A 21,191-nucleotide genomic window follows, 5' to 3' on the forward strand; every position below is an offset into this window, starting at 1 on the left:
GTTATATTTTTGCCCTGTTAGTACCTTCCTCCAAACAAAGGAAGGGAGGAAGGGAAGGTAGAGAGGAAGGGAGGAAAAATTGTTTTATTTCATCAAAGTTCTTGATGGAATCCTGCAGGGATTTAAAGCCAAGGGAGACTGCTGTGCTTAAGAAACCATTTCAGATTCCTCCCAAGCTATTTGATTTCACCTGTTCTGTTAGTATTTTATTTCATTTGTGATGTTCTTCCACTCGATTTGGTTCTTGTGTATGAAAATTTGCTAATTTTCTTTAAAATGAGGCAGATAGCAGTGTTGTGGAGGGAGGACTGATTGTTCTTCAGTGTGTCATAGAAAAGCTGCTCAGTGGAAGATAACCTCACAGAAATGAAGTCTGTTACATAGAGCTCTGCACATTTGAGGCTGTCTGATGAGCAGAGCAGAGCAAACTAATGTGTGTAATATCTTACAACTTGCACAGTTCTTCCATATACAGTCTTATCTCAGTTAATCTTGCAACAGTGATCTCATGTGGAAAGCATTCAGGTGTGTATATGTGCACACACATGGATTTGTGTGTGTGCGTGTGTGTGTAGTCGTAATAGTGAAAATGCAGAAAAGGGGTGGAAAGGTTAAGTAGGCAGTTAATATGTATATGATGAAATTTTAAAGCTAGAGAGTTGAAGGATGATAATTCTGACATTTCCAGACAGCTGGTGCCAGAATTTCAGGAGCTTCTCAATTAAAAACATCTGTTGCTTGCAAAGCCATCAGCCGGGCAGTGTGGAATATAGGAAGGGAATAGGAGACACAGTATTTTCTAGAGGAATATGTCATCTTCTGGGGAGTAAAAGATAGTTATAGTAAACAACTACAGGATAAGGGGAAGCAAATTAATATCTGTTAACATCTACTAGTTGCCTGACTCATTAGATGCTTTTTATACATTAGCTTTCTCTGGGAAGATGATAATAATTCCATTTAACAAATGAGACACAGAGGCCCAGAAAGGTCAAAAATACACCTGTAGTCAGTCATTAGAAGATGGCAGGTCCAAGGTCTAAACCCTGGTCCTGCCCAAAAAAACAGAAGTTTAGGGGAAAATCCTGGAATGGGTCCCCTGTCGGTCAGACTACATTTTGGAAACATGGTGTCCTAGGTTTTATACAACCTGAACAAATCTAGAAAGGTCTCCCATTGCCTTAAGTGTGGACTCAGAGCCTTAGGTTGCCACAGTTCTTCTGAATCAGCTGAAAGGACTGGTTCATATTACCTCCCTAGATATTTTTAACAAATACAAACATTCATATATCTTTAGGTAAAACCTAGAATTGAAATTAAGTCTAATTAATGTCAGAAACATACCAGCATTCTACTTCTACCACTGCGTTAAGAGTCCCTTTGTTCTAGGCAGCATTTCACAGGAATGAACAGTGCATGTAAGAGAGCTTTTTCATTTTTAGACTTGTTTATATTCACATGTACATTCTCAAAATTCCTTTCAGAATTGAACACCAAATGCTTGTGTTCATAATAAATACCCAGATGCCAAAATAAAATTTTTCCATAAAAAGATGAGGTGTTTTCCCTTTTTTTATGTAATTTATTTGAAATGGAAGAAACTGGAGGTGTGTGAAAACCACAGTTTCCTGAGAATTTTCCATGGCAAATGTTGTGTCAGTGTTAAATAAGGAAAGCTGTGGTTCCTTCACACATCCTCTAATATTGTGAAGGCTTTTTTCATGCAGGTGTAAAATCTGTTCATAGAGAATACTTAGCATTTTAAGCTTCACAATAAATAAGTTCATTTAAATTTAAGGTATATGACTGAATTTCTTCTATAAACCACCATAACATTTTTCATCTCTCCAAGGAGGTTTATCACATTCACTTATTTTATACATTATTGTCTTAACCTTTGAAATTAGGGCAAGATTGTGAGCCTCGGAAGAGGATGTTTGTGTCCTTAATGTGTAAGTCCGTGCTTTCACATATTGAGGCATGTTAATATAAATGTAAGTAACAGTAAATATAAAGAGGGAAAAACGTAAGTGAGGCAGAAAGGTGACCAGTAACAAAATAAGGAGGGGTAAAGGATTTGAAGGGTCTCATGGCAGCTTCTGCCCTGCTTGTTCTTGTGAGCTCCTACACCTTGCCCAGTGTCCTCAGCAGAATGGAGACCTGGCGGCTTGCAGCGGAGACCCAGGGCACTGCCAGCGCCACGAATCTGCACCCACTCAGTTCACAAGCCTCTTTGTTCATAATTATGTTTGATTCCTTTCCAGAAAGCTTCGAGGGGGCTTGGAGGGGAGTCACAGAATGAGAGAAAAGTCATCTCACATACTTTAGAAGAAAACTGATAGAGAATACTAGACTGAGTTCAGAAACTGGACTGTGAGTTTAGCTTCTTCCCAACTTGCTGGGTAATCTTGAAATCAAGTCAGGACTGTTTAGTCTAATTATTGGGTAAAATCATTGGTCTGTATTCCCTTTACCTCTTGTTAAAATTTGAATTCAAAAAATGCATTGAATGAATTCAAATTGCTGTATTAAGAATAAACTTCAAAAGAAGTTTAAAATGTTAAATTTGGCATTGTTTCCTTAGGAGAAATGAAGTTTATTTAAATGGTTGTTTTCGCTTATAAAATGTGATATTTTTAACTAAGAGTTTTTTTAAATCAAATATTTTAAGAAATATATGTGTCACATTTTTTATTGGTCTAACTGAAATCCTTAGTATTGATAAAGCATGTAAGTATGTATATGCCATTAACAGTTTTTCGGTTTGCCCTTTTTCCCAGTTAGAATTCTACTCCCCAAATCATAAGCTACTCAGATTTGCATATTAGTAACAGACCATCAAGAACAGATCTAAATTAATTAAAAACAACTGGCCACTAAATGTAAGGAAGTTTGAAGGACTAGATGTACCTTAAGGAGTTCTGTACAATGCATTCTTTTTACAAAGATTGCTGGTCGGCAAAGGGAAGAAGCTTAAATTTCTAGGAGTTTCTGCATTCTGGCTACTGTTGATTTGCCATTAGTTTCATGGCTTTAGACAGGGCACTGACTATCTCTGGCTCTGCTTTTGTTTTGTTTTGTTTTGCTTGTGTTTGTTTGTTGTGTTTTTTCATTTCTCTAATAAACTCTTCCAGATCAAACATTCTGGTAATGCATTTTCAACCCCCTCCAAAGTCCTTTTTGTGTCAGATTTAAAAATGACGGGGCTGATCCTCTCAGTGTTCAATTTCATTTTGCCAGAAAAATGAAATGTTTTGTGCACCTTCACATACTCACCAAGATTTTCATGAAATTTCTACACTGTATTATCTCTTGATGTTTAAGTATTCTTAAATAGCTTTGACGTTTTTTCAGATTTCAGTTTAACAGGAGTACTTTGTTCTCTAAGATATTTGGCGGTGGTGTTAAGTAGCTGACCTTATCAAAATTGCCAATTTATAAAAATTAGAAGTAATAAGGACATGTTGAAATGTATATTTGCAGATATCATAGTGCACAAAGTAGGTTTGTCGCATTAACTACAAGACAGTGTTATTGTTAAATAGATTTCCAGCTAAATGAATGAGAATTTGAGAAACTATTTCTTTTCTTTTTGCCTACAGATGCTGATATAGTAACTTTAAATATTTTGGTAATTTTTTTTTATTTTTTGTTTCTAGTTTTATTGAGATATAATTGACATGTAGCAAACATTGTGTAAGTTTAAGTTCTACAACTTGATGGTTCGATACACATATATATTGTGAAAGATCACCATAATAAGGTTAATTAATTAACACATCTGTCACCTTATATAATTAAAATTTTTTTGTGTGGTGAAAACATTTAAGATTTACTCTTTCAGAAACTTGCAAGTATATAATAGAGTATAGTTATGTATAATCACCTGGTGAGTATTAGATCTCTAGATGTTATTCATCTTTTTACTGGAGGTTTGTACCCTTTGACTGAAGTCTCCCCCTCCACCACTTTTCCTGCACCACTAACACCAGTCTCTGGCAACCAACAATCTGGTCTTGTCTTTGTGAGTTTGGGTATTTTTTTTTTTTTTTAATTTTTTTTCAACGTTTTTATTTATTTTTGGGACAGAGAGAGACAGAGCATGAACGGGGGAGGGGCAGAGAGAGAGGGAGACACAGAATCGGAAACAGGCTCCAGGCTCCGAGCCATCAGCCCAGAGCCTGACGCGGGGCTCGAACCCACGGACCGCGAGATCGTGACCTGGCTGAAGCCGGACGCTTAACTGACTGCGCCACCCAGGTGCCCCAAGTTTGGCTATCTTTAAATTCCAAGTCCAGTATTTGTCTTTCTCTGTCTGATTTATTTCACTCATTGTAATGCCTACCAGGTTCATCCACATTGTTGCAAATGGAAGAACTTTCTTCTTTCTCATGGCTAAATAATATTCCGTTGTGTATATATATGTGTATATATATGTGTATACTTACATATATATGTATATAGACACCACATTTTCTTTATTCACTCCATTTATCAGTGGACTCCTGGTTGTTCCCATGTCTTGTCTATCATGAATAATACTTCAGTGAACACAGCATCTCTCTGAGATAACTGAACTTCATTTGCTTCTATTTTTAATTTGTTTAGGAGCCTCCTCTGTTTTCCCTAGTGTCTGTACTAGTTTCATTCTCACCAGCAGTGTGCCAGGGTTCCCTTTTCTCCTCATGCTCACCAACACTTGTTAGCTCTTGTTTTTTTTTATACTAGCCATTCTGACAGGTATGAGATGATCTCTCATCAGGGTTTTGGGTGATTTGCATTTCCCCAGAGATTAGTAATGTTGAGCTTCCTCTCATGTACCTGTTGGCCATTTCTTACTTGGAAAAGTATCTGTTCAAGTCCTCTGCCCATTTTTTAATCAGATTTTATTTTTATTTGTTTTATTTATTTGCTGTTGAGTTGTATAAGTTCCTTCCATATTTTGGATTTTAGCTCCTCATCTGAGATACGGTTTGCAAATATTTTCTCCCATTCTGTAGATTGCCTTTCCACTTGGTTGACTGTTTCTTATGTTTCGCAGCAAGTTTGTAGTTTGATCTTACCCCACTAGTTTATTTTTGCTTTTGGTGCTTGTGCCGTTGGTATCACATCCAAAAAAAGTTATTGCCACAACCACTGTCATGGAATTTTTTTCCCTACATGTTCTTCTAGGAGTTTTACAGTTTCACTTCTCACATTTCAATGTCTTCTTAGTCCAGTTTAAGTTAATTTTTGTGAGTGGTAAGATATGGGTCTCATTTCATTCTTTGGCATATGAATATCCAGTTTTTCTAATACCATTTATTTAAAAGACTGTCTTTTCTCCTGTCATGTATTCTTGACTCCCTCATCAAATAGCTGTTTACTGTACATGCAAATGTTTATTTCTGGGTTCTCCTTTCTATTCCATTAGTCTATGGGGTCTGTTTTTATTTTAATACCATACTATTTTATTACTAAAAGTTGGTACTATAGTCTGAGATTAGGAAGCATAATGCCTCCAGCTTTGTTCTTCTATCTCAAGATTGCTCTGGCTATTCAGAGTCTTTTGTGGTTTCATACAAATTGTAGGATTTTTTTTTATTTCTATGAAAAATGCCATTGGCATTTTTATAGGGATTGCATTGAATTTATAGGTAGTTTTGGAACTGCGGATATTTTAACAATACTAATTTTTCCAATCTATAATTACAGATACCTTTACAATTATTTGCAACCTCTTTGATTTGTTATTAAAGTCTTATCGAGTTTTAAGTGTAAAGATCTTTCACTTCCTTTGTTGTATTTATTCCTAAGTATTTTATCATTTTTTATGATACTGTAAATAGGATTGTTTTCTTTATTTTCCTTTTAGCTATTTCATAGAAATGCAACTGATTCTTGTACATTGCCTGGATAAGTCCTTCAAACACGGTAGACTTCAAACTGCCATCATCTTGCACTTACTAATGTACTCATAAGTTTGTATTACTAAGGGACAAAAAGCTTTATATTGGTCCATTAACAATGAAGAGTAAATTTAAAATAAAGACATTTAAGACTGACAACTCTACGTGACACACTAGTGAAATGTATTCACTTGTTTTATGAGATGTTTATCGAATCCAGCCTGTTACCAGTTACCAATCCAAGCACTATGTCTGTAGCAATGAGGAAAACAAAGCCCCTGCCTCACAGATAGGAAAATACCTGCACTGACATGCGGTGCTAAGTGATGTGAAGTAAATAAAGAATTATGGCAAGTGTTGTGTTAGTTCAGATAACATTTGAGCAGATACATGAATAATAGGAGATGATCAGCCATGTATATACTTGGGAGTATACCATTCCAGGTAGAGAAGAGCTTATATTGGAATAGCCTAAGCATCAGAAGGCAGTAAAGCTTGAAGAAGAAGAGATAAGGACATACCATGATCTGGTTACCTTTTAAAAAATCCCTGTGATGCTATATGGAAAATCAGGTGTAGGGGAGCAGGTGACCAGGTTTGAGGATATTTCGTTGGTGCTGCAGGTGAGAGGTGTTGGTGAATTGGTCAAAAGTCTTAACAGCAGAAGTGGTGAGAAATGACTGGCCCTGAATCTATTTTGCATTTGGAACTATAAGATTTGCTAAAGGAATAATTGTGAGCTCTGAAGGAAGGAGAAATGTGATAGAAGAATTCTTAAAGTTTTAGTTCTGAACAACCAGCAAAATTGAAATTACATATAATAAGATAGGAAAGACTGAAGAAGTAGGTTTGGGAAGGATATCAAAGAATTCTCTTTTAATATGTCAAGCAGGAGGTTCATACAGGAGCCTCAATCTCAAGTTAGAGTAGCAGTTAGAAATTTGGAAGTTGTCAGCCTACAGATGATTTTCAAAGAAATTATCCCAAATCATTGGTTTTTCTAAATTCATAAATATATTAACTATTATATATAATCAGCTTCCATTCAGGCATCATCAAGTTTATGAAGTGTTGGCTATCATCCAAGCACTGGTAGAACATTCTGAGAGTATAGTAGAGATATTGAGACATTCAAAATACAGATATTTAACATCAGATAATTTCTATATCTCTGTTAACTGGAATTTCAAACATTACAATATTTTGAATCACCCAGCTTAGTACTAATATGTTATTTGGTTCTTTCATATTTATTTAGTCTATTTTTAACTAGATTTTTTAAGCTCTTTGAAAGCAGGGGCTTCCCCCCCACTCCCCCGCCCCATCACACAGGATGCCTACCACAGTTCTGGAAATATACTAAGACCACAAAGAATATTTGTTAATGGATGACATAATTTTTTTAAGTTTATTTGTTTTGAGAAAGAGACTATGAGTGGAGGAGGGGCAGAGAGAGAGAGAATCCCAAACAGGCTCTGCACTGGCAACACAGAGCCTAACCCTGGGCTCGATCTCACAGACCATGAGATCATGACCTGAGCCAAAAGCAAGAGTCTGCTGCTTAACCAGCTGAGCCACCGAGGTGTTCCTGATTAGATGATTTAATTGTTCAGGGCAGTATTATTTTTGTCACCATGAGCTTTATTTTTTCTTCATCATGGATTATACAAGTGATTTATCTAATGAGAATACTGACAAATTCCTGTTACCTAGCTCTTCGTTTTAAAAAAATTACGATACTTTTGGGATGAGCACTGGGTGATGTATGGAAACCAATTTGACAATAAATTTCATATATTTAAAAAATAAAAAAATAAAAAAAATAAAAAAATTACGATATATTTTCTTTTACTCACTTCTTAATAGTACTATCTGGCTTTTATTCCCATGTTTATTATTTCAATTTGCAGCCTGATTCTACTGCAACTGAAAGAGCAATTGCTAGGCTAGCAGTGCATCCTCTTCTGAAGAAAAAAATAGATGTGCTAAAAGGTATGAATTAAATAACTTTTAAGCCATGTACCTAAATGCACTTGGGTGTATGATTCTGAATAAATGGCTATTGATTTATTTATTCTATGGTTTTTTTTTTTCATTTTGAGGACCTTTTATAAATATCTCCTTCAAATATTTTTAAATGTGGTAAGGTGCCTGATATGGAAGTTATCTGATGTCTAATGAAAAATTAAATCTGTATTTTTTCCTAAATTCTAATATATAAATATGTATGTATTTATATATATAACATATATTCATGGTAAATTTTAATACAACTGGTTTGCTAAATATTAATGTAATTATTAATATTACTTTTGATGTGGCCACGTACTCACATAATTTTCATTATTATAAAATGCATTGAAAGAATTAAATGTTGTCACAGATTAGAAGATATTTATTTTTATGTCTGAAAGCACGATTTATAATGTACCACAACCATATCAACACAATTTTGCTAAAGAAATTGAAGTGGCCATTTTATTTTTCTTATTTGTATTCACTGAAGTTTCCACTGTTTTTCATAATTCCAAGGCCTGAAAGGATGGTTAATTTTAGAGTTTTAAATTGAATACCTCTGAGCATTTCTCAGTTTGGTTTTTAAAGTCACTAGAGTTCTTCTGTGGGTTCAGATCTATCATATATATTTGCATATATATATTTGCATATATAATTGCAGTTGTCCTCTTAAGTATATCCAAATAGTTGAAGAAATACTGTACTGACACAGTTATGTTTTATTATCTGTTTTAATGCTGAAACAAGTCATGTGCTATTTTTTTTGCAGCTGCTGTCAAAGCTTTTAAAGATGCAAGACAAAATGTTGTTGAAATTAACTCATCAAAGAATGCTTCAGTAGAAAATCATTCCAAGGACACTTTGTGTTCAAATGATGATGCCAGTAAGTTACAGCATGAAGGAACTATTGTCAGTGAGCAAAAAGAGAAAGAAGCCAAAATATTGGCAAAGAAACCAAGAAATTCAAAAGAAAAAATAACCAAGATGGAACATGGACCCAATGCTGTAGACATTCCAGATTCTCCATCAAAGCCTTCTGAAAGGGATTCTGTAGTTCCGTCTGAACCGCGGAAGACACCTGCTGACCCAAAAATGAAAACAATAAGTAAAACTAAAAAAAGTAAAGGGTCCAATAGCTCCCTTGGTGATAACAGTGATGGAGAAGAATTACAGGAAGAAGAAAAGGAGTATTTTGATGATAGCACAGAAGAAAGGTTTTACAAACAGTCTTCAATGTCTGAGGATAGTGACAGTGGTGATGACTTCTTCATTGGGAAAGTCAGACGGACACGAAAGAAGGAAAGTAGTTGCCATTCTTCAGTTAAGGAACAAAACCCCCCCAAAAATGTGTTACCTGAAGAAGATCTACTTGAAACCCATCAGAATATAAGAAAAGACAAAAACCCGCCAAGTACAGAATCAAGGAAGTTTGAGTCAGTGTTTTTCCATTCTTTATCTGGATCTAAAATCTCCAGAAGGTAAGAGTATTTTTTCTATCCTAAAATAATTATTAGTTCTTAATTTTTTTAAAGATAAGAAATATCTGCACATCCTAACTACGACAGAATCTCTCCCATACATACGTGTAATTTATACAACACATCCTTTGTTTAGACTTGGCCCTTTTGAATGTTATATTCGGATCATATTTACAAATACACATATGGGAGGGTGCCTGGGTGACTCAGTTGGCTGAGCATCTGACTCAATTTCAACTCAGGTCATGATCTCACGCATGGTTCTGGGTTCAAGCCCCACATTGGGCTCTGCGCTGACTTTTGGAGCCTGCTTGAGATTCTCTGTCTCTTTGCCTCTCTCTGCCCTGCTTTGTCCTCTCTCTCTCAAAATAAATAAATAAGCTTTAAAAAAAAGGGGACATCTTAAAATCAAAATTGTTTAAAATACCTAAATGGCAGTGCCACATTTATCCTGTAGCCAGGTAATTTGTCCAGCTAATTTAAGTTTATCCCTTAGATGACCAAAGTCTTCAAACTTTGAATTTGCTTTTGATGAAAACCTTTTGAAAATATCTCACATATCTTACTCTTTAAATAGAACTTTCTCTGAAAAGAACAGTGGGCTTTGGGGCGCCTGGGTGGCTCAGTCAGTTAAGCATCCGACTTCGGCTCAGGTCATGATCTCACAGTTTGTGGGTCGAGCCCCGTGTCGGGCTCTGGGCTGACAGCTCAGAGCCTGGAGGCTGTTTCCAATTCTGTGTCTCCCTCTCTCTCTGCCCCTCCCCTGTTCACGCTCTGTCTCTGTCTCAAAAATAAATAAACATTAAAAAAAAAAAAAAAAAGAACAGTGGGCTATGTTTTTGACAACCCAGAGCCATCATTTTAAACATCAGTCCTTTTCTTATGAAATGCTTGCTCTCACTGAGCTTCTCCGGACTCCTGTGTATTTGGTAATGTTGCTGCCTCTGTCCCTGCTATTCACCACCAGTTTCCACAGCTCTCCTGTGATAAGTCAGTAAGTTTAATTTCATTTGTAATTCTAATCTGGTAGGAGATAGCTTCACATGGTTAGATTATTTCTTCAGTAACAGCTATTTTCTTCAGAAAATTGTTTTTGTAAAGTCAAGGATAATTTTTAATAGAACAGAAACTTGTGATGTTAACATTTTCCAGGGAAGTAAGTGTAGAAAGACACACAACCATATTTGGAACCTTAAAATTAATTAAAATCGTTTTTATGTGTCCCAAACCTGCCTCACAAGGCTCCATTTCTTTTCTCACTTGAGAATAACATACCGTTATCCCTTCCATCTCTCACAAAATGTAAATCTTAATTTTTGTTACATGTGACTCTTTCCTGCTTTATGAAGACTTTAGAAATTTTTTGTCTGGATGGTCTTCAAGAGTGGAGACAGTACATTAACCAAGATAGGATATTTTATGACCAGAAGTCCCTGTAAGGAAGTGGGGTGAGAAGGAAATTCACACATTTCTGTTGTAATATTGGTTGTAAATACTGATTGTAAAATCAAACTTTGATACAGCTAAAACTTGGGGGGGGGGCCCGCTACCCTTTTTTTTACCGATTGTTGGGGGGATGAGGGAGTGCGATAGTCCTTTGAGTTTTATCCCTAGTTTATTTTATTTTATCTTTGTAAAGTTATTTATCTTTTTAAAGTCCTAATGGTCTTTTCTTCTTTTGGAAATTACAGAGAACAGCCTCCAAAAAGCAAAACCCCAGGTATGTATTACTGGCTTCCTGCCCTTTCTATGTAGTTAACTGATGCTTTTCCAGAATGGAAGGATAAAAACTCCGGGTTGCTTAATAGTCTGAATGAATTATGTACCCACAGAAAGGGGAACAGAACATTTTCTAATTATCAGTGTGATTTTTAAATTGTAATTGGTTTTTTTGTTGTTGTTGTTGTTATTACCTATCTGTGCCAGGAGGAAAGGTGTAAATAAAACTTACCAGGACATATTGGCTCTATTTGATTTCTCTTGAACTGAGTTATCATATACGTTATGTCTTAGCACCATACTATTAAATATTCAGTAACAAGTATGTTACTTTCTGGGTTAAGAGTAAAAGTATTTTCACATTAATTCATAACAAGTCAAATTAAATATATTTGGGTAGTCTCACTTCTATACATAATCCCTGACTCTCACTGGCTTAAAATAATGAAAATCTGTTTTTCACTCACATCACAGTCCACTGTGAATTGACAGTTTCATAGAGTAATTCAAGGATCAGGCTCCTTTCATCTTGTGGCTCCTTTCTCCTGCAGTTTCCGTTTGGCCAGCAGAAGGGAAGAAGTACATGGAGAATTGTGCAGGAGGTTTTCATGGGCCAGGCCAGAAAGTGGCAGGAATCAGTTACAATCATAATTCATTAGCCAGAATTCAATTATATGGTGCCATTTAGCCACAGGGGAGCTAAGAAACGTTGTCTAATTGTGTGGTTAGGAGGAAAAAAGAAAGTGGAATTTCTTAAACACGTAACTGTCTGCCACTGACCATCCTTCCCTCACCAGATGTGAGAGATTCCATTTCACTGCCCCTCCCCCAAACAGAGCACACTTCTCTCCTTCCCAGGGAATCCACCTCAGAGTCCCAGCCCAGCATCATCCATCCCCTGGATGAGGTGGTACTTTCCATCTGGTTTCCTGGACTGCCCCAAGTTTGGTGGCCTGGCCACTTAAACACAGACTGCCCGTCCCCAGCTCATAACCAAATATTTAGTGGCAGATCACAGACAAGGTAACCACAATATAAACTTCCAGTCAGTTAAGAGAGAATTGGGAGGCACATAACATGTCTACCATTACTGAGCAAAAATTGTAAAGGAGCTGGAGGAACTTCCTTGTCCATTGTTCTTCCTGGCTTCTGACTGTCTTCTTGGGAGGTTTTTGTTCTATGGCCACACCTGAAGCAGACATTTGGTATAATTTCCTTGGGGGCTGCACCAAGTGACTGCTAAAAACATATGGTCCTGGAGACCGTTCAGAGTCTTTCACATTCAAGAGAGTTTTTTCAGCCCAGACTTAGGGTTTCTGTCACAACACAGGTCCCTCCAAAACTTAGTGGATTTCTGACTTCTTCATTTCCCGTTAGTCCATCCATGAGCTAGTCACCACACCACCAATTTTTTCCTAGAGCAAGTTGTCAAACTTGCTTTCTTTATGTTTGAGGGTATTTTTTTCCCCACCCCAAGCATCATTCCATGTGTCTGCTGTGTTGAGACTCTCAGGTTTGGTTGAGAAGGCCATACTCTACTCTTAACTTTGCTCTGGGGCTGAATCTCCAGAGGCCTTTACTGCTTAAAATCTTAGTCTCCCGTCTTACTTTCAAAGTCCAAAGGCTTTTCTTAACCTTAAGTTAGTTCCCAGATATCTGGATTCTCTGTTGCTTTCAGTTTCTGTCTGTGAGCTGGCCAGTTCTTTCCTGGACGCTGCTCTTTTTTGTAGTCTGTTGCCAAAGAGCCATCACTACACTAATTCTTTTATTCTTTCCCACCACCTACCCTGGTGTTGGGAACTCCATAGGCATACAGGCTGCCTCCCAGGTTCTCACTTGGCAACAGTGAGAATGGCCACAGTTCTACCCATTTCATTGGCATGGGAGATATGCCCACTTTTCAGCCTCGGGTATCCATTTCCTTACCACCTACCACTGAACGGCCGAGCCACTGCCAACTGTACATGTTGTTGTGATGGCTGCATCCTCCTTCCGAGTGGCACTTTGCTCTTATTCGTAGTAGACTGCCTGCTGTAGCAAGCAGCCACCAAATCGTGGTGATTGAATTCTCATTCGTTACAGCCTATGTGCTCTTGGCAGCCTCCTTCCATCTCGTGCCTCTGGGATTTCTCTGTGCTCTCTGGGAGCAGAGAGAGAGATTAAAGGATCGAATGTGAGGTTTTTCTGATCAGACCTTTTGTTCACATGTCTTTGGCTATAACTCAGCTTCATGGCCTCATCTAGCTGTGGTCAGGATGGGGAATGTATCCTGGCTGTGCACCCAGGAGGAAAAGAAAAGTAGGTCTGGCAGACACTTGGCATCTGCCTCATTCACCTTATATTCAGACACAGAGTAACTGTAAACTGCAGGCACCCCCCACATTTTCCCAGTGAGGAGACCCAAGTGGAAGGGCTTTTGTTTTTTCGCTTAGCTTATATATTTATAGAATTTAATTTATAATGTGTTTACACCTACAAATATACTTTACGTAATTATCTAAATATATATATTAGTTTAGAAGACTGCCTTATTTAAATCTCATTTTTTATGAAGCAGTTTCTTTTAACATTTAAACTCTTTGTTCTTCATCACTAGAGCCACTCTGAGTATTATATCAGATTTCTAGACCACATGTGATTTGTGTAGCATGCAGGACGTTTTGAATTCTGTGTACAATAAATGTTTTGGAAATGTTGTCCCAAACTGTGCGTTTGTTTGTGTAATGTTACGACATTTACTTTTTAAGGAGATCTTGAGAACGCTTTTGACAGTGAATGATGTCTAAGTTGCAGTGGAGAAATTACACTTCCCACGTACTACTTAAAATCTCTGTTACATTTTTGTCTCCCTTTCCCCCACCCTCATTCTATAAACATGCATTAATTCATGTCTTTTCTGGCTGATGTGTTTCTCACAAACGCTACTTTCTTGTTCAAAATAATGTAGTTTTGGGGCGCCTGGGTGGCTCAGTCGGTTAAGCGGCCGACTTTGGCTCAGGTCACGATCTCGCGGTCCGTGAGTTCGAGCCCCGCGTCGGGCTCTGGGCTGATGGCTCAGAGCCTGGAGCCTGCTTCCGATTCTGTGTCTCCCTCTCTGTCTGCCCCTCCCCCGTTCATGCTCTGTCTCTCTCTGTCTCAAAAATAAATAAAACGTTAAAAAAAAAATAACGTAGTTTTAAGTATCTTATAATTTAAGAGGATGTAAGGACTAGAAGCAACTTGCCACCCTTGTATCTGGTGGATAATTTTATGATTGAAAAAGAGCTTTGTCTTAAATTGGAGTGAATTTAGTAATTTATCTCATAATAATTTTATGTTCAATAACAAGGCAGTGGAATCAATCAGTAGCCCTTTAAAAATTCATCTCTCCTCCCATCACCATGGTCAGATCGACTATTTTAGTAAATATATGTGAATTTTCTGGCTACATCATACACAGATATCCTAAACTAATGATGTTTAAGATGCTCTTTTCTTTTTTTTCTTTTTCTTTTTTTTTTCTTGGCCTTCCATGTTGTCTGCATTGTTTTCTTCTTAAACTGTTTCCTCAATGCAAATAAGACAGCACAACATACATGAGGAGATACACAATAAACATCTGTTTAAAATATTAGAAGGCATGTGTCCCGAAATTGCCTATTCATATGTATATTACAATTTCAAACTATACCTGTTAGACTTAGATTTTAAATTGTGATATATACCATTGAAGTAAAATTAAATTCCTTCTTTAAACGCTGATGTGAGAAAATGAAATGTCTCTCCCTTGTATGGTCTTTAGGCATTTAGTTTTCACTATTTTTGCTTTCTCCTCCCAGGTTTTCGGCAAAATGAACTTCAGCTCAAGAATCCGTTTAATAGGAGTGCACAGAGAGGACTTGAAAATACAAAACAGCAGTCACAGCTGCCTCTTCATCCTTCATGGGAAGCAAGCAGGAGGCGGAAAGAACAGCAGTCTAAAATTGCTGTGTTTCAGGGGAAAAAAATTACATTTGATGATTGATTAGGACTTCTTTCTGTGAACCAGCCTGTTATTAAAGTTATGTTTACATAAGCCGTGCACAAATCAAGTACATACTTAAATTGTTTCTTAATAATATACCCGCACTCTTCCCTCTGCAAGAATTCTGAGATCACAACTCTCTCGGTCTTGGTCATGTGCACTTATCATGAAGTGAATATGACAAGTGTAGCTCTTGTTTCTTGCCTTGAAAATGAATGTTTAGGAGATATATTTTCTGTGGAAAATATGAGGAAATTATAGTTATTTAAAATAGATCATCTTTCCTAAGAGTTATTCTTAGCAAAACTAAGTTCACTTTTATTATGGGTATGAAGACAATAAATTATAAAAATAAATGTTAATTTTTATTATACTTTTAATGATTTGTGATCTCTTTGACTTTTAAAATAAGCTCCCAGTTTTTGATTTCTGAATTTTATCTTTAGTTTTTAGGAAACATATGTGTTTAAGTGTAGCAACACGACCAAAAAATTGGTTATATATGTCACTGCATAGAAATACTTGTTTATATCAAGAATGTATAACATGTAGTTACTTTAATGTGCTTTTATAGAAACATTTTTTTTTGTGGAATCATGGATGGGAATTTATTTATAAGGACAAATCCTGAAGGAGGTATGATTGAAGGAGCATTTCCAGAGAACAAGACAGGATTTTGAAACTCCTTTCAAATGTTTCACTTTGGCTTCTCTGGAAGAAATTAAAGGTTCTTGGTTAACTAACTAAAGATAAGGAAATTCCATGTTGCTGTTAATGGCAGGAAAAGGCCTCTGGTTAGCAGAAATTCATAAGCTCTGGAGAGTCATTTCTGTCATTTTCAAGAGCTTAAGAATTTAGATAACTAAAGCAATGGAATTCAAGAGAGTATACAGAAAGAAAATTGTTTTTTGCTGTTGAATGCAAAATTTACTTTCCCTGCTTTAAAAATTTTATTTTGACATGTCAATTATATAAAATTAAAATTAATTTCCATTGAAATTTTAATTATGAAAAATTATTACAGGAAAGGTGAAAGAAAAATGTGTCCATGCCTACCCAGGTTTAGCCAAATTGTGACTTGGAGAGTACTGTCCTCCAGACCACCAAGTCTGTCCTAGACTTCTTATCCTACTGCAAGGAATTAGGGCCCAGCTACAGGGTTAGAGGGAAGAGCCCACACAAGACACGAGACCACTGTCACTTCTCATACTTCTGACACCTCTGCAGGTTTGGAGGTGGGGGTTGTGGGGGAAGGGTTCCCCAAACACCCTTAGGTTCAAAAATTTGCTACAAAACTCCCAGAACTAACTGAAACCTACACACCCACCCACACAAACACACACACACACACACACACACACACACACTGAAACCTATTCAGAGTTACTGTTTATTACAGGGAAAGGGTACAAATTAGAACCTCTCAAAGGAAGAGATGCATAGGACCATGTCTGTGAGGGTTCTAACTAACACAAAGCTTCTGTTGTCCTCAGGACACTTTACCATCCTGGCATCAGTGTGCTTAGAGTTTGGCCAGTGTTAGAAGCTCACTCAAGTTTTGGTGTCCAGAATTTTTGTGGTGGCTGCAATATGTAAGCATGATCAGTTGATTGCCCAAATGATTGTAGCTAGCTGCTGCCCTAAACAAAGAGACTTCTATCAGGTATTCCTCAGATTACCTCCAAGAAGCCATTGGCAAAGGCAATTCTCTCTTTGGGCAAAGCCAAATTCTTTACTGCACAATATTCTTCACCCAGGTTCTCCAAACAGTAACATTACCACATTTGCTTTATCCGTGGCTCTCCTCCTCCTCCTCCTCCTCTTCCTCCTCTTCTCCCCCCCTCTCTTTGCCATTGTTTTTGTTATAATATTTCATTTGTCTTCTTATCGTGTTCAGGTTTTTCTCTACTTCCTTGAACACATGAGACGTTAATAGCTGTTTTAATGATCTTGTCTGCAGTGGCTCTCAGTTTTGGGGAGTTTTACCCTTAGGGAACATTTCGCAACATCTGCAGATATTTTGTGTTACATCTAGTGAATATAGGCCGGGGATGCTAGTGAACATTCTACTTTGTATACAGCAAGAAATTATCCATCCCAAAATGTCAGCAGTGCCAAGATTGAGAAACCTTGGTGTAGGGTTCATTTGGCTCCACTCCAGAGGCATTCCCATTCTGAGCATCCTGCCTGATGCTTTGTCTTTTATTTAGCAAGTCCTTTTGTTATATCTGGTGAGATGAGAACACAAACTACACCTGGCCCTTTGTAGGTTGTTTCACAAACTCCTTTCTGGTGAATTTTTTCCTGGCCTTGGCAGATTCCTCATACATTGCACAGATCAGTCTTAAGCCATAGGCTTGACAGGGTCCTGCAAAGATCTCCAGAGCACTTGTTTTCTGTTCATCTCCTTCCTCTCTAGTATTTTGCTTCAAATTCTAGTCACAGTAGTCTATGTAAACTCCGAACTCTGTCTCTTCAGTAAGGCCACTGAGCTATTCTAGGGTTCCTTCCCTCAGCAGTGTAGTTTGAAACTCCATGCAATGAGCTAAAGCGCTCAACTGGTTTGTTTTCTTTCTCTGAGTTATTACTATATTGTACTGCCTTTTGTCCATTGTCTGAAAACCTAAGTTTTATATATTTTATCCAGTCTTCTAGTCATTTAATGTAGAATGGCCAGTCTGATTCCTATTACTATATAATCGTCAGCATTAGAAATCCATTGTTTATTTTGATGCTCAAATTGTCCTTAATTTGGCCAGTCGGAGCCTACTCAGGCTGTCTTGTGTCCTTTTGCTATCTAACAGTGAGAAATATGGTTCTCCTTATCCACAGTATATTTACTTATTATCTCAACCCTAGAATACACAGAAGTTAGTTTCAAAATTGCTAACTGATGCCTCTGCAAAATACAAGTCTACTAGCCAAAGTTCAGTATAGTTTTAGAGTTCTTTTTTCTTTAGCTCAAGGACAAATGGTCTCAAAACGAAGTTTGAAAGTTACCCGAAATGATGTCAGCAAAAATGGTGGAGTAAAGACATACTGAAATTCTCTCCCTAAAAAGCAGTGAGAAAACTATATTGTCAGAATCAACCTGTTCTGAACTATGGAGTTAGCCACAGGTTGACTGCAATCCAGGGAGTATTTTTCAGGAAAGGATGCATCTTGGTAGGAACAGTGATCTTTGTGACATTTTAACTTGCCCTATTTTCAACTTCTCACTCCTCAGATCCTTGATAGTTTTGAGAACCAGCAGCTCACAATCATAGTGAAAACCAGCACCCTGGCAGCCACTAGAGGAAGAAGAACAGGGTTGGACCTGCTTCAAAGATACATTCACTGAGAACTGTCATTATTTGACCAATGTGGTTATCCACTGGAAGACCCCACTTGCAAGTCTGTCTTGACCAAGAACTTGCTCAGTGTGAAAAGCCTTTTCTCCTGATGTCACTTTTCAAAAACTATCAGAGGTAATTGTTTAACATCACATCTGCCTAAGGCAGTGAATAACAGTTGAGGCAAATGCGTTTATCAAAAAGCTTGAAAGGAAATCTGGAGAATTCAGTATCCTTAGGGACTTTGATAAGTTTTGGCATTTCTTGGAATTAAGCAAGTCATGTGCATGCATAGGGCTGTGTCTGTGTTCAGGAAAGAGCTGAGAAGGTGCTAAGCTCTTAACTTCTAGCTGACCTTGAGGTTCTACTCAAGCAGGAAATGAAGGCTCAGGTGGAATTGTCCACTTCCTGGCTAAGTGCTGAAGGTGTGCCCCCGTACACACACACAGAGCCTCTCAGCAAAATTGGAGAAGTATTGATTCCAGGCATTGAAGGAAATCTCTGTCCAGTTATTAGTGTACCACTAAACTAATGAAGCAGAAACTTCAGTGGCCATACACAACAAAGAATCCAGACTTGACAGTTTCACAAAAGTACACTAAACGGCAACAAAAAACAGGAACAACAAGCCCTAGGGAGAGAGGAATGTCTGATTTTTAGATTTGCACCATTATAGTACTTAAAATGACCAGTTTTCTAAAATACTAGAAGACCTGCAGAAACAAAGTATGTCCCATATACGGAGAAATAAAAGCAAACAAACTGCCCCCCAAGAGGCCCAGACTTCAGAATTATTCAACAAAGACGTTAAATAAACCATTTTGAGAAGATGTACAAAGAACCGAAGGAAACGATGTTTAAAAAACTAAAATAAAATCTGAGAACACAGTCTTACCATATAGAGAATATCAACAATGAGATAGAAATTATAAGAGAAAAAAAAATTAGGAATTGAAAAGTACAGTAAATGATACGGATAATTCAACATAAGTGGCCAATAGCAGATTGGAGCAGGCAGAAGAAATATTTGGTGAAGCTAAAGATTGGTCAATTTTTTCCTATTTAAAAAAAAAAAAAAACAACAGATATTCAAAGATGTGTGGAATACCATCAAGTGTACCAACATAAGCATAATGAGAGTCTCATGTGAACTGCCTTTTCACTAATAGCTGTAGACCTTAAAAGAATTGAAAAATGTTCAAACAAAAAGTAAAACATGAATGTTCATAAAACATTATTCATAATAGCCAGAAAGAAACAACCCAAAAACCATCAACATAGGACTGGATAACAATAGTAGTGTGTGTGTGTGTGTGTGTGTGTGTGTATATATATGTATGTATATATATATATATACACACACACACACACACATACACCATGGAATACTACTCAGCCATAGAAAGGAATGAAGTATTGATATATACCTCGACTTGAATGAACTTTGAAAACATTGGGTTAAGAAAGAAGCCAAACAAAAACATGGTTCCACTTACATGAAATATCCAAAATAGGTAAATCCATAGGGACCAAAGTTAATTAGTGATTACAAAGGGCTAGGGGAGGGAGGAGTAGTGACTGAATGACTGCTAATGGGTATGGAGGCATTCTTTTTTGGATTGGTGAATGTGTTCTGCAATTGGATGGTGGTGTTGGTTGCACAATTTTGTGAATATACAAAAATCCACTGAATTATGTGCTTTAAGAGAATGAATATACGGTATGTGAATTATATTTAATTTTTAGAGTAATAACAGTAAAAAGTGACCTGGGTTAGTGCATTTTCCATGCCTTTCTTCCACGTAGTAAGTACATCATTTGTAATGAACTTTAGTTCACATGTTTCTGATGTATTTTCCTTAAAGGATTTTTCTTCCATCCTTGGTAATTTTACTTTATTTTTTCTTCATGTGTGTGAAACATGAACATTGTTCCATAAGTCAGAGGTGCACAAAATGGTATACTCTGAGAGGTGGTGGCAACTCCTCTTTCCAATTGTTTCTTTTCTTTTTACCCAATTCCCACCCATCCCCTCTAGATAATCCATCTCATTAGTCCCTGGTGTATCCTTTCTGTGTTTCTCTTTGCACAGATGAATAAATGTGTATGTATTTATTTCTCCTTTTTTAATGCAGAAGTTAACACTCCTAGATGATTTTATAAACTACCTTCTTCATTTAAAAATATATCCTGAAGGATAGCTGGGTAGCTCAGTTCGTTGAGCCTCCAACTCTTGATTTAGACTCAGGTCATTATCCCAAGGTCGTGGGACTGAGCCCCACGTTGGGCTTGCGCTGAGCACAGAGCCTGCTTAAGATTCTCTCTCCCCCTCTGCCCCTCTCCCCTACTCACACTCTTTTTTCTAAAATAAGAATAAATAAAATAATTAAAATGTATCCTGGAAATCACTGCAAATTTGTCCATAAAGATTTTCCTTATTTAAAACAAAGAACAACAACAAAAAGAAACTTTCTAGTACCCCATTAGGTAGACGTCAATTTATTCAACCACTCATCTATGTTTGGGTGTACAAGTTATTTTCCCTGTCTTGCAGTTACAAAAAATATTGCAAAGAAAATACAAACAACGGTATATCTTTTCATATTATTGGAGTTCTCTCTTTGGGATTTATTCCTAGAGTGAAAATGCTATGTCAGAAGGTAAGTGCATATGTAGTTTTGTTTAAAAATTGCCAATTTTCCAACATGAAGGTTGTGCTTCAGTACAAGTAGAGGCCTGTTTCTTCACAACTTCT

General features: G+C 37.1%; 1 protein-coding gene across 1 annotated transcript in view; it reads left to right on the plus strand.

The window, feature by feature from the left end:
* The window catches only part of SRFBP1 (serum response factor binding protein 1), a 67,200-nt gene extending 51,716 nt beyond the window's left edge, over positions 1–15,484 (plus strand). Inside the window, exons 5-8 of the mRNA XM_040444316.1 lie at positions 7,799–7,880; positions 8,674–9,382; positions 11,074–11,102; positions 14,920–15,484. Coding sequence (XP_040300250.1) covers positions 7,799–7,880; positions 8,674–9,382; positions 11,074–11,102; positions 14,920–15,104 — 1,005 coding nt within the window. The 3' untranslated portion in view covers positions 15,105–15,484. The remainder of the gene's footprint in view (positions 1–7,798; positions 7,881–8,673; positions 9,383–11,073; positions 11,103–14,919) is intronic.
* Positions 15,485–21,191: the final 5,707 nt, after the last annotated feature.

This window comes from Herpailurus yagouaroundi, unplaced genomic scaffold (genome assembly GCF_014898765.1).
Source record: "Herpailurus yagouaroundi ecotype Mexico unplaced genomic scaffold, PumYag 192, whole genome shotgun sequence".
Lineage (NCBI taxonomy): Eukaryota > Metazoa > Chordata > Mammalia > Carnivora > Felidae > Herpailurus > Herpailurus yagouaroundi.